Source organism: Haliaeetus leucocephalus, unplaced genomic scaffold (assembly GCF_000737465.1).
Source record: "Haliaeetus leucocephalus isolate CR32 unplaced genomic scaffold, Haliaeetus_leucocephalus-4.0 Scaffold656, whole genome shotgun sequence".
NCBI lineage: Eukaryota > Metazoa > Chordata > Aves > Accipitriformes > Accipitridae > Haliaeetus > Haliaeetus leucocephalus.
The window spans coordinates 3983077-3997743 of record NW_010973092.1 but is presented as its reverse complement, the minus strand read 5'-3'; the positions used below and the strand labels follow the sequence as shown (position 1 = coordinate 3997743).

Here is a 14667-nt window from a genome sequence, read left to right as displayed (position 1 = left end):
CTATCTCCATCTGTGTTGCAAAGCTCACTTTTCTGCAGCTTCTCTGTGATTTCCCAGCTGTCCTGTTATTTCCCACCTCATGCTTTTCTTTTCAGCTGAACCTTATTCACAGTGAAATCAGTAATTTAGCCGGCTTCGAGGTGGAGGCCATTATCAATCCTACCAATGCTGACATTGACCTTAAAGATGACCTAGGTAAATGGGGCATGGGTTGACACAACTAACGGTCACATGGAAATTATGGAACCCAGAATTTACTCTCTAGGGCTTCATACTTTTAATAAGAGCAGAAATTGAAATCTTGCAGGTTCTGTTTTGTTGAAGAACTATATTCAAAAGAATTTTTCACCAAATCTGAATACTTGCAGCTATTGCTAGTCTTCAAGTTGATTGCAGTTAAAACAAATCATTTAAATTCTTTTCCATAATGATCATATGTGACTGTTAGCTATTTTGGGGGGTTTCTTATTTGGATACTTTGAGGACTAAAATACTTTTTTGTCAGGTTGTTTTCAAAATAAGCAGTTTCTCCATTCTAACTGCAATCTCGGGTGTTTTTCTGATACTCAGAGTAGGCATAAAATTTTTAAAGAGGAATGATTAAATAATTAACTATCCCCCAATCTTTCTTACCTTGATTTCATGTTTAATTCAGTCAAATAATTTGTTTCGATTATGCTTCAATTACTCCCTGTCACTTTCACATTCAGCTGAAAACAAATACTGATAGTACACCAACAATGAACTTGTAGATACTATCATAGATGGTGTATCGCTTTTAAAGCCTCTATCTTGTTCCAGATTGGAAAAAAAAATATATATTAAAAAATTCTTCTTCAGCAGAAGTCTGTTCTTCAGCAAAAGTAAACCAATTAACTTTCATGCATTATGTACTGCATTCCCTTGTTATTTCATTACACCTGCTACTGTCTTTTTTTAAACTTCCTTAATGGATACAACCCATAATTCTTCTACTACTGCATTTCCTATGGGAATGTATGCAAGTAATTTAACAAGAAAAAGAGTTAAAAAGTCTAATTTTTAAATCAGCCTTTCTCAGAAATATATTCTTACAAGTGTCTCAGCCATTGCAACACATAAGTAGAAAATATGCCTTACTTTAAAAATATAAGATCATTCATTTATATTTTTTAAAGCAAATTCTATACAACCCTGTCTGCAAATACATGGTTTCCTCCATATGAAGGAGACTGTCATTTTTAGAAACAAAATGATGAATTGCCATACATATGAAGATTAGTGCATGTCAGCTTATTGATGCTGACAAAATGGAGAAACTAGTTATTTTGTTTGGCTTGATGATCCTGAATTTCTTTTTTTAAACAGATTCCATATTTTAGTGTCATGCTCTGTGGGGAACTGGTTGTTCTAGGTTTCTGCAAAGTGAAATGGGGTATTAGCTGATTTTAAAATTTTGGAAATGATCTCATGTGATTGCTCTGACCTGTCATTTTAACATTTATTTGATCATGTCATACTCAATATTCCTCCTCCTGTTCCCTACACCCCTTTCTCTACACACACCTGCACACACAACTCAGCATACTCCTTTGGCGCAAGGTTTGGAGATGTAAAGGTAGGAAAATATGGACGTTGGTACATGTGTAAATGTAGAGCCTGTGCTGGGTCTCTGTCCAACGTGGTTGATATACATCTGTTTACCTGTTGTAGTTGCAAGTTGTACAGGCTGACATTGCCACGATCGACAGTGATGCTGTCGTTCACCCGACAAACTCTGACTTCTACACCGGTGGTGAAGTAGGTAATGGAAAGTTCAGTGCTGCGGAGTTTGTATGTGTGTGCATGGTCAATCAGCAGCCACAAGCTTGTTGTAGCTATGCAGATTTGCATTCATTTCTCGCTTCCAGCAGTCCTGACCGATAATAAAAAGAAATGAATAATTGCAAACTCAGTAGGCATTTTTGATTTTTATCACCAAATCAGACTTTCAGAAGTAACAATAGAATGCACCGCCAAAATTTGAAGTGCAGGAACAGTACGTTCAATGCAGGCATGTGACCAAGGAAAATGAATTACCGCATTGTTTGTTTGACATGTTAAATGCCTGTTCTGAATATGGTTTGAGTCTTGATCTTTAGATTTCTAACGAGTTCCAGTACACCCTCTCCATGCCAAGTTTCAGATGTTCACATCTGACATGCTGGATCTAGCCCATCTGTATTTTCTGAACTCTTTAAGATTGGTTAGTTTTTTCGTGTTTTACCTTATGGACCTATTACCTTTGTAGCCCTGCTCAACGGTCCTCATGTCCACAAGCACACGCCTAGTGATGCTACCTATGTTTTTCAGGCAGTCGGTCATCTAAGCTACACCGATGAGAGAAAGCATGATAGAAAATATGACAGACATCTTAATTCTGTATCTTAAGTGTCACCTGAGTAACTCTTACCTTAGTAATACCCCTCTCTGCGTACAGTACTTTGAAGGATTTTGTAAAAGGGTAGCAGTACTTTAACTGAACTGCCTTGGTAATTTGAGAAGGCAAATCAGAACCTGGGCTGAACACAGAAGTTGCTGGTAAGGATGGTGACCCACCACGCTTAAAAAATGTCACCTGATCCCAGCCTCTGTTCTACATCTCGTCTTAACCTCATCATCGCTATGCACGTGGTCTCCCTCCACGCCTGAGGCCCTGTTTCGGTACTGGCTTGGAAGGACGCGCGTCCTGCTGCAGAGCTGGCATGTCCTACAGCACCTGCTTTTTCTGAAGGGGCTACTTTCTGAGTAACGTGCAGACAAGTGTAGCTCTGTGTAGCCTGTTGGGCAGGAACAGCTGTGACTTGGCTGGCTAAACATTATGCAGAGACATTAAAATAAAAGTGTCATAATACCCTGTATCTGAAGAATATGCTTCTAAAGTCTGTCAGACCCATTTAGCTAATGTGCTTGTCTCCTACCCTTTGACAAAGAAATGCTTTGCTACCCTACAAAGAAAATTGTCTCTCGAAGCTGTACTGCTCATTCCTTAGAGTAGGTTCCTGTTGCCTCTGACTGCTGTAAGAAAGAATAGAAGTGCACAAATGCTTAGCTTCCAATGATTAACTTTTACCCATCTAAATTTTTTTTTTTTTAATTTTTGTTGTTTTTCTCCCTAACAATTTAAATGTACTGGGGGCTTATCCTGAGAATTTTAGAGCCTAAATTTCTGCTAACTCTGTTTTCAACACTGATACCAATGCCTGCTTGGAAAGCATGAGATAATGATCTTATTCTCATGGGAGTGACACATATTTATGCCTGTGAGCAAATAAGCTACTAACCTTGAAGCTGTGAAGCAAGACTTCCATCAAGAAACTTGCTAATGTAGTGGAAAATGGTTAAATACAGTATGTCCTTTCCCAGATAAAGCTAATTTACAACATAGTTCTGAAATACAATTTCAATATAAACCCTCACTATTAATCAGAAGAAGAACATAATTGAGGAGTAAATGCAGAAAACCTCACTGATTCATACCAAATACTACTTTTGCTCATCTTTGTACCAATCTGCAAGAGGAGAGCTCAGTGAAATAAACTGACAGGGTTGTTCATTGCTTTTAATTATAAATTAATTCCCAGTAGAAGGGAAAAAGCTGATCCTTCTGGATTGAATTAAACCAAACTAGGCTAAATTCCATTAAATGTACAACAGCTTTGCAATGGCAAAGAAATGACCTATTTAATAGATCTTTTCTGTTCCTAGGTTCTGCATGAGGCTTAATTATGTTTCCCCTTGAAATGAGAAATTAAGGATTATGAATGTCGTGGGGTTTAGGACTGATCTGAGTTCATGGACTCAGGGGGAGTATAACTGGAATATATACAAATATAAATAGGAATGATATGGAAATACATATAACAAGAGCATAACTAGAATGGAAGACTGTTTCTTTCCCTACCCATCCCTTCTTTGTCAGAGTGATTTTATAAGACCCTGGTGTCAGCCATGTCTGCTAGGCTGGTTCAGCAAAGGGCACTGCGTGTCGTGCCATCTGGCATATCGCTGCCTTTGAAGGGCAGCACATTTCCAAGCACCTCAGTTCTGGTGTGGATCTCCTTTCCTAGCACACTCCCCTAAGACACCTTGCTGCTACGAATAAAGCCATTCCTGTCTTTTCTAAGAGATTTCTAAGGTGGTGCCTTCCACTCAGTCGCACAGCGATTGGTGACTTTGAGTTTCAGAAAATTCTTAGTGAGGAGTTGGAATAAACTTAGACCAATGCATTTCTAGAAAAAAGCTTAAAGGAGCACAAAGAGCAAATTACACTCTGACCTACGCAGTCTGACCTTGCAGTCCAGCTTTTGGCAAACACCCATTGTGAATCGGTTATGAAAAAAGCAAAAGAAAAGGCATACATTTTTTAATTGTCCTCAGCTTTTGTACCCCAAAAGCAATAAACTGCCAATAGGAAAATAGAGGCAGTGTCACAGAGTCAGTTTTTGAATGAAGAAACAAATGCATTGTTTTCAACCTCAGTCTTCATTTTGGAAGAAATTTAGCAATGGTGTCAAAACAAAAGCATCTTGCAGTCCTCTTAGTTTTTGGAGCTATAACCCTATTTAGTAAACTGAATCTTGGAGGAGGGGCTCTGCTTCCTTGAGCATATAGTATGTGCACTTCCATCAGAAAATGCGTTTTTTCTTTCTTCATCAGTGAAAGTAAGGGGTTTCACCAAATAAATGTCTAGATCTTTAGAGATCCTAGTTCTGAATTTTTGGAAATCAGTTTTCAAAGTAATATCTCAAATCAGAGCCTTTGTGATATCACTGCTTTTTACTTATCTACCTTTATAATTAATATGCACAGTGCAAAATTATGTGGGATGCTTATGTAGTTAGGAAAATGCTTTCTTGGGCTGTTTTATTTTATGTTAATATTTAAAACTAGAGCTGCAAAATAAGATCTAAACCATTTAGTGATGGACTGCCTTTGTAAACAGCACACCTTTTGGTTGCTCTGAAACACTGCACAGCTCTTCTCCTCCCAGAACGACTTTGTCCAGCTCCTTAGCTGTAGTTAGAGAAGTTCATTGGAGGAATATGTTCCTTAGAGATTCTCCTTATTTCTGAGGCTCTTCCTCTTGGTTAAAGGTGGCTCAACAAGCTGGGCAGTTACCAAGTAAAGCAGCCCGCTGCACTCACGAGACTGTTTCATTCCTGGTGCCACCTGTTGGGGTCAGGGACCAAGATCAGGTGAGTTTCAAATTCTTATTGTGGCAAATGGCTCTTTAAAACAATTTGTAAGAGAGAGGGGAAATGAATCTTAGGGGAAGGAATTATGAACCTTCAACTACTCTTGAGCTAGCACGTTCTTCTGGAACATTTCACACTAACAGATGCTCGTGATAAGGAAGGAGGTAGGGATGTCATGTCAGATGTTTTGACATTAAAATTGGAGAATGTTAGCAAGGGATACCGATGTGAGGTTTTTTGGGTTGTTAGGGTTGTCTTTTTTGCTTTTTTCTTTCTGTTGTTGTTGTTGTTGTTTTTAATGACTAGCTAATTCTGAAGTCCCAAAAGGTTTAGATCTTACTTTGCAGTCCCCAAAAAATGTTTGGGCAGAAAACTCTAGACTGATGTAATAAAAAATAATGATGAGTCACATGTCTGCTGTGGAAACCTGGCATCAGAGGAGTAAAATAACAATTCTCTGTTCAGGGAGCACTTTGGAAAAGAAAGGCGGCAAGGAGTTTGTGGAAGCTGTCATTGAGCTTCGCAAAAAGAACGGGCCGTTGGACATAGCTGGAGGTGAGGTTCTGCGCTTCGGAAACCTGCAAACAAAACACTGCGGGCGCTGGCTTCGCTGTCTGCGGCAGTCTTCGTTGCAGTCAGACAGCCAAGCTCCTTCTGGTACAACGCTTGGATTCATGCTGTCTGCAGACAACTTTTATGGGTTATGTGATACTTGTATTTTCCAAAGTTAAAATACACACCTCTCATCTTAAGTAACATTTACCAAAGCATCTGGGAAATGGTGTAGTGATGTAATATTGCAAGTAAAAGCAGGCTATTCACAGGTACATGCGTACACAATGAGTGTTGATTATTAAGGGCACAGTTCAGAAAAGCAATTAATGAGATGCTTATTTTTCAGAACAGTTGAGTCCGACTCTGTTAAACATCTGCTTTGCTGAAATGCCGCTGACTTTCACTGAACTTAAGCATGTGCTTAAAGTTAAGCATCTGCTTGGGTACTTTGTTTAATCAGTGCCAAAATCATCACTATAAAAGCTTATGACTTTTTGATGCCTACTTATCAAAATTTATGTAATATCTGAGAAAAATCTACTATATGAGTAATAAAGTTTGGTAATGGCGATACATAATTTTACACCATCTGTGAAATTGCTGATACATGTTGTTCATATAGAAGGATGATTCTGCCATCTGTGTTTATGCTATGAAAATAAATACAGTGTGCGCAGTTTTGTAAACGAATTCTGACTAAAGCTGAAGGGGAGATGTAAGACTTCAGCTCTGACAGGAAAAATTACAACTGTTTACTTCTGGTGCTTAATACAGGGGTTTTTTCTCCTTTTTAAAGTTTTTAATGAGTTTTTCTTGGAATTCTTGGTCTGCAAAAATACATAGCATCACTTACTTTTTGGTTTTGCTTACTTTGGTACAGTATTCCTTATCAGCCCAGACTAAACTGCTCACAAATAGGTTGCAAGTTGGAGAGAAAAGATTTTTTTCTCAGCCATCAGTGCATTCCTCAAATCTGAGGGCTGCTTGGCAGTCTTAGCCCGTGGGGAGCTCTACACTACAGTGGGAGAAACTGTCTGTTAGGGACTTGTTGGAGGGGGACTCTAGAGAAGAATTGGTACACATCAATTTCTCAACCATAAGGATATCCAGTTTTCAGATTTCTCAGTTATATGGGTATCCCTGTAATGTACCAATAACCAGGATCCTTACCTGGAATATCATTGTAACCAGCACAGAATGTGTCCATGGTTCTCTCTTTCCATTTCTACAGCAAAAGCTTAAGTTACTTCCCCTTTCAGAGCATTTGCATTTGAAGTAAGGGACAACTGCTCCTGGTAATTAACAGTTGTCCTCAACAGAATCCTAATGAGTTAATTAATGATTACCCTGGAAAACACTCCCTGAGAAATATTAAAGTTGGTGATGCATATCAATACAGTATTTTAGGCTTTCAGGATGAAGATATTATCCACATTTCACATCTGACTAGAGATATGTCAGCTGCTTTTAATAGATTTTTCTTGGATTTATGATGTATTCTGAATCTGCCAACATTTTAGTTGCACATTATGACAAATTAACGTTGCCTAACACTGAGGCTATTCAACATGTTGAGAATCTGCAAACCCATAAGAACATGAAGGCTTGTGCTTCCATTGTCCTTCAAAATATACTCTTCTGATTAACCTCCGGTCAGAATGCCATATGGCAAAGTCTATTTTCTCTTTCCTGCAGCAGCTACAGGATAGTATCCATATGTGATGATTATGCTCCAAGAGTTATTTCTACTATACTTAAATAACAAAATGCCTCATAAACATTCCAGAATGGACTAGAGGATTTCTGGCCTCTGAGCACCTTTACAAACTTGATTTTTTGAATTTATCGGTATTTTTATTATTGTTTTTGAAGACATAAGCTGCCATTTTATACCTACAGTTTTGTGGCCACGTATGTTTATATCCCAAAGAGTGTGTTTTAAGGGGGCTGAGTCTTTTTGAAGGTTCAGTGTATGCTCGCTTGAGATTTCAACTAGGTATTTTTCCTCCCTCAGCTTATGATTAGGGTGTTTTTCTTTCCTCCCTCTTTTTACATTTTTTTTTTTTTTTTTTAAGCACACCAAAGTTGCAAGTTTTTAATTGCAACCACAGACCTGTGAGTTCAGAAATGGCAGCGATCCTCTTATTCTGTTTCCTGGCAGGCAGAGCACAGTCTTCTGTTGCTCTGTGATGGGATGTGGTGAACCCAGAATGTGTTCTCCTGCTGAGAGAAGGCCTCTTGTCTAGCAAATCCCTGACTGTCGGTAGATTGTAGGCAAGCTGTGCTGTATCCTTTTAGTCCCCACACGTCCATGGTAGGGTCATGGTGATAATACATGATTAGCATGGTAAAAATTGTTCTCCGTTTCTTTGTACATACAAGGCCTTGCCTGTTAGTATATAAACAGTGTGAATCGAATATTGTGAATTTATAAATGCATCCTGTCCAACCGTCTGTCAAGAATGTGATGAAAGAGGTAAAGTAGAACCAGAATTGTTTAAGTGGTCTTGGATGACACATACGCAGAAAAGCTTGGATAAGACCAGGTCCAAAGTCTTGAAATCACACAAAATGTCTTCTTTACATTTACTCAGAAACAAAACTGGAAATATAGCAAAAATCTTAATTCACCTCTTTTCCAGCCTTCCTTAACAGTTTGCAGAGCATTAATAGCTCTGAACTGATTCAGTTTGGGCTGCAGTGTGATCAGAAGCTCGCTAAACAAACTGTGTGTTTAGCAGGAGTAGCTGAAGGTCACACAAGTCATAACTCTGTGCGACTGTCCAGCATGCTGGTATGTACTGTAGCTCTGCAATAAAGGGAACCAAAGCAAGATCATCCCTTGAACAGCTTTACGTTCTAACAGATTGCTGCCTTTTTCCTTATACGTTACACAAGTTTGCACAATCCCCAATATAAAAGTGTTTCCTTTGCTGTCAGCCATGAATTCTTGCTCTCTGTAAAATAAGCTTGATTATAGCTATGATTTCTAAATTACCACAGCAAAGTACAGCTGGAAATGGAAAACATAAAGTCTCTGTAATCATGTTGTTATATTTTAAGGCTGGGTGATTTGTAATCTAAAACGTTCACAGGGGCTAAAGGAATGTCTGTCAATTGTTTGCTCTTTTAATCACATATGCACTCTTTTAATCCTAAGGAGAGGAAAGCAATTATGTTTCACTTTCGTTTCTTACTAGCTGTTGTCAGTGCTGGCCATGGATTGCCTGCGAAATTTGTGATCCACTGTAATAGCCCAGGTTGGGGCTCAGACAAATGCGAGGAGCTGCTGGAAAAGACAGTGAAGAACTGCTTGGCTCTGGCTGATGAAAAGAAGCTGAAATCAATTGCATTTCCTTCAATTGGCAGTGGCAGGTAAGGCTGTTACACAAACCCAATGCCAAATAGGTCACATTTTATACGTGCCAACTCATATGTTCCAGTCCCTTCTCATGTACAAAACCTATTGCTACAATGCTGACTTTATTCTTCTTTGTTTAAATCAGTTCCCTAAATGAAATGTTTCTTCTAGGTTTGTTGAAGCTGTGCGTGGAGCCTGCAGTATTGTCCTGAATATTAGTTCAGCTTTCGCAGGTCTTGTAGTGATCCCTGCAGAATCTTAAAGCATGCAAATAGGTTAAAGAGCATGAAATGAACTTTTTAAAAGGATATTAGAAGACTTTTTTCAGACTATCAGTTCATTCATGTAGACTGGGGATGTGGAAAACATGAAGAAAAGGGGTCCGTTTTACCTAGCTTTAGTGCATAATTAAACTTAGTGCAATATATGTCTTAGGATGGCCAGAAAACATGGCTTAGTGTTTGTTTAAGCAGCAAACCTGAAGTGCCTTGATTCTCAGGATTTGCAGAGTCACTTCAAGCTTTCACCCAAAATTCATAAGCTCAATTCCATGCAGTTTACATGATAGGACTCTTTCAGAAAAAAAAAGGCCTTAGAAGCCTTTGCCAAGGTTTTTGAAGGCCAAAGTCTAAAGTTAAGGTCCTCTGGCTTTGTACAGGATGCTCAGTGCCTTTGAAAGTTGGATCACGTTCTTAAGGGTCTGAATACGGACTATGCTTTTAATCTGAGGCTTTTGGGTTTGGGCTGGGGATGAAGGTTTGGAAGGTTTGGCCCGTAATGATGGCTCAGTATGAAGACCAAGGGCCAAATCTAGGCTGAATTACACAGTTGTGTATTTAACCCTGAACAACTGCCCCTTTTAAATTTGCCCTGAAAAAAGTTGGCTGATATACAGCAAGAATATTCTTCCCATTGTGCCGTGTTGCAACACTAGATTAATTCCTGCATATTCTGTGGGTTAGGGCTGGAAGTGTCATTTGGGTGAATGACAATAAAGAAATAGAAGCTTCACTAGGATAATAAATTTAAGCGACTTACATCAGACAAAGCTCCAAATATGGTTAATTTGCATGGGTGTCATTTTAAGGAGGTAACATGAGCTTACTTTGTAGAATGGCAGAGAAGTGTAGTGGAGGGTGCATACTAACCCTCCTTGAATTAGCTGTCAGGTTCACAGGCTAGTCGGTACAAAGAGAAGCTCTGAATTGCTCTTTGGGAGAAACTGTATTCCTCCACAGACTGTAGAGTGACTATGGAATTGGTTATGTAGGTGCCTAAAGCAAGATTATGTAAAGTATCTTCCACAGAGCCCTTTCTTTTCTGGATAGCTCCCAGGGAAGAACCATTCACAACCCTTGTTGCGAAGTAGTTGGTTGGTGTTGGAAGATGATGAAACCCTGAACAATCATGAGATTCACATTCTGTTATGAAATCTGGTTACTGACAGGCAAGATCTGTGGCTAAGTTTTCCACTTGGCGTGTGCACATCATTCTCACTCAAGGCAGTTGAAGTGGTGCTTTTAAAAGACGGAGAGGGATCAACAGGCCTTCAGAAATAGATGAGGTTGTGTATTTTTTCTTTTTCCTCTTAATTGGAGATACTCAAGCATAAATTAATTCTGGAGAGAACAGAATATATTTTGACAATACTCTTTACTTGTTTTTATGAAGTCAGAAGCGTTAAAAAAAAATAAAAGTAAAGCTTTTAAAGACAGCAAATGCCAAAGACACCACATGGATGCAGCTGTTCTAGTACAGACATCTGTCAAGCAGACATCACCCAATAAACCCACATAAACAGTTTCATTCTCTTTTATAGTTGAGGAATGGGATTACATGAGGGCAGTTCAAATAAATCACGGGGGGAAATAAAATAGCATACTTGTAGCATTCAGTGGGCCAGATGCTCAGCTACAGCCAACTTGTGGAAAGCACAAGTTGGGTGCTGTACAAAGGTAGCCTGGAGTTCAGTCTGGTAGGGCCAGCAGGAGAACAGGGAAAGGAGAGTTAGGGATTGAACATAAAATCATCCTCGGAGTAGGGATTTCATTCTGAGGCTCTGACTTTGATCTGAATTGACGCTAGCTTGACTAAAGTCTCAAACTGCCTTTTCACAGGAATTTAACTCAGACCAGTAGACTGACGCAAGAGGCTTCTGTTTCTTGCAGCCCACACATGGCCATTGGGTCAGCACCTTTCTTCTGATTTTTCTGCTCCCTTTCCTTTCTTTTGGGAGAGTGGTCATAAACAATTTACTTTAATTGGCTTCCCTGTGTGCATCCCTCCCCTGGACCAGGCTGCTCTTCTCCCATTTGCCCTGTTGTGACCACCCTGCTGGAGCACTACCGAAGTGGAAGTTGTATAACTTCAGAGTCCACTGTGAGCAATTCAGAAATGGCGTATACCCTGATTTTGATGCTGCCCTGCATGACAATTCCTTCTCAGGAGCAAAATTCCTTAAAGATCTGTTCAATATAAGCCAGGATGCAGCATTCATAAGTAACTAGCAAGTGATCAGATGTGGAGGCATGCTGAGTCTGTGTCTTTTTCTCTGTGTAAGCCAACAGTAGGAAGTAGCTCTGATGTCAAAACTATGCTCTCAGTTGATTAACTTGTCACACAGCTGATTCTTCCTGACCAGCTCATTTGGCTTTGGAAGAGTACAAGGTTTTCTCACAATCCTTTTTTTCCTTTTCTTCTTCAGTAAAAGAAAAAATCGGGCATTTTCAGAAAAGAAAGAAACAGCATGAGCTATTTCATGTCATCATTTTTGAAATATCGCAAGCATTATCTTCAGGCAGCATGTATAATATCACTTTACAGGCAGCACTACCACAGAATTGCTCTCGGAGTATACTTTATGGTAAGGTAATGTGCAGTAAGCGGGCCATGACACAGGCAGTTGCCTTTCTCATTTTGTGTCTTGCGGCATGTAATGAGAGGGAAAGTACAACAGCGTTTCATTACCAGTTTGGTGCTTCAGTGAGCAAATGCTAAGTGGTGTTGCACCTGTTAGTGCCAGAGGTGAATTTAGCCCAGCTTCTTCAAATTGCTGAGGAAACTCTGAGAAACTCAGCCATCTGTGTAATCTGTAAATTATTAGTTGTATTAATAGTACGTACTCTGTAACAGGCAGTATTGACCATCATATATCTGTAAGTGCATGTCAGGGAACCAGGTGATCTTTAGTGGGGTCTTTCAAATTCTGTTTGGGTCTTACTCGTAACAGAGTGATCATATCCCATCACCTTCAGACTGATTACTGCAGCACACTTCACTGCAGCTCAGAGAGTGCTCAGACTTTGGCTGGGGTGAAACCATGGTCTGGGTGGTTAGCAGTACTTCATGAGTAATACAGTGGCAAAGCTTAGGCCACAAAGTAGCTACCAGGTGTAATTTCAGGAGTTTGCCATGACCTGTAAAACTTACAGTTCAGATCATGGCTTTGTTCAGACCATTCTACTTGTGCTTGACCTGTTTTAAGATTAGATGAAACCTTCAGATGCGGGCTGCTAGATAAAAATGTGAAAAAGCTTGTAAGAAGGGTTCCCAGGTTGGACAGTGAAATTCAGTCATGCACAGTTTTGTCATCTGAGAAAGCAGCAAGGTTTGTTCTGTTTGTCTGTGCCTCCTCCAGAAGAAGGGGGAAGGAGCCTCTTCTTTAGGCATTGCTAGAGGAGTAGAAAGGCCTCTAGGTTTTAGATCTCTCTGGTTGGTACCAAGCAGATGTCTTTCACGATATTTTTCTTAGGACTGTACTTATATTGAATCAGCCTGTAATTAAAAAGGGTGTAAGCAGTGTTGGAAGTGTTGCTGAGGTTGGCTTAGAAAAGCCATCCAGTCCCTTAAGTCTGTCCTCAGCCCTGACAGCTACTTTGGCTTCCCAAGCCCGGTAAAGTTAGACTGACCCCGTCTGGACAAGGCTCACTGTGACCCAGGAGAGCAGACTTGCTCACCTTCACTCAGCCTGCTTCGCTTTTTCTGCCACATTTGAAATGGTAAGGGTGTTGCCAGTGTTGTTTCTCACTACCAAAGCTACTAGAACTCGTTCTCTCTTCCTTTTCAGTCTGCAGCAAGGCTATGCAAGTAACTTCTTTAATTTTCTGCTATATTATTAACCATTAATAATGGTAAAACCATGTTGTACTTTGTGTCTTTTCATGCTTCATTTTCTATATCAAGTTCTATGTCCCTTTTTGTTTTTCTTTAACAGTTGGTTTGCTTTCAGGATGGGTTTCACTCTGCCACTCTTAACGTATATGCTGCTTTCCTGAACACTTCAGGCTGTTGGTTTACTTGTCTGTTAAATGAGGATAATTGACCCATCAGATATTGTAAGGTTCAACCCATTAATGTGTGTGAACTCCGTATTCATTTTTGGGGAATGCTTTTCTTCTGTTTGAACATTTTAAGTCTTGCCTAAACAAACAAGTTTGTAGCTTCTAATTCAGACTGTAAACACTGGCTTTGTAGCTTTATTTACCGTGCTGCGGTAGAGAAAAGATGGAGCATTCCCTGCAAGGTTATGCCATCAAAAACTTGTTCAGCAAGTCTTGATTTTCTTCCTTTTTTTGTCTCTCCTTCTAGAAATGGCTTCCCAAAGCAGACGGCTGCTCAGCTGATCCTGAAAGCCATCTCCAGCTATTTTGTGTCAACAATGTCCTCTTCAATCAAGACGGTGTACTTCGTGCTCTTTGACAGCGAGAGTATAGGGATATACGTGCAGGAAATGGCCAAACTAGATGCCAACTAAGCCTAGAAAGCTACAGTACCAGCCCCTTCTTCTACCCATCGTCCTCCCCAAATCCTTGACTCATTGTGAAGCAGAGCATCCCTTATTTTAAATTTTGCTCACCTAGGGGAATAAAGGTGGTTCTTCTGTTGGGTTTTTTTTGTTTGGGGTTTTTTTTTGTTTGTTTTGTTTTTACTTTCTAAAATGTTTTATGTTGGCACTGATAGTTGGCATTACTGCTGTTAATGCACTGTATACCAGGCATTGTCTGAACTTAGTGTAATCTAGGAGATTTTATAGTTTTATTTTAATGAAGTATGGATTGAAGCAGAAAGCTGTTAGGAGTATGTAGTCTTTTACTTGTGAAAGAAACAGGCCAACCCTATTTTGTAACTGTGTTGTGGTGCTTTATCAATACATCAAGTGGCGTTCCTTTCATTTTTTAAAAGAACAGATGCTATAAACCTAATTTGTGTTTGTTTATTGTCTTAATGATAAATCTGGAAGAAAAAATACAGAAACCCTGTTGTCCTTAATTATATTTACAATTTTGAAATTGTGTGAACTGATTTAGTAAAATGTTCGAACTGTTGCTGTTGGTGTACTTGAATTAATTTTTCCCTTAAGTCTTCATTTTCTAAATTCTGAGAAGTTATAGCTATGAGAGGGATGATAAAATACCAGATTTGAACCAGTGGCCTGGAAACTTGCTTGGGGATGCTGGGCCTCTTAACCTGTGCTGCCTGGCTGGGTGCCTGCCCAGTGACACTCCCAGTTGGGTCTTTTTCCAGTGAGCATTCAGA

General features: G+C 39.6%; 1 protein-coding gene across 5 annotated transcripts in view; it reads left to right on the top strand.

Annotated features, from left to right (window-relative positions):
* LOC104838862 (core histone macro-H2A.1) overlaps positions 1-14456 on the top strand; it is a 47604-nt gene extending 33148 nt beyond the window's left edge. For 3 of the 5 annotated variants that reach the window (XM_010578868.1, XM_010578869.1, XM_010578867.1), the window contains 4 exons: positions 96-195; positions 5682-5771; positions 8972-9146; positions 13720-14456. In XM_010578868.1, the coding sequence (XP_010577170.1) occupies positions 96-195; positions 5682-5771; positions 8972-9146; positions 13720-13885 (531 nt within the window). In that variant the 3' untranslated portion in view covers positions 13886-14456. Of the gene's footprint in view, positions 1-95; positions 196-1692; positions 1784-5681; positions 5772-8971; positions 9147-13719 lie in introns of all 5 variants that reach the window. The other 2 variants (XM_010578870.1, XM_010578871.1) reach the window with 1 other exon arrangement.
* The last annotated feature ends 211 nt before the right edge of the window (positions 14457-14667 follow it).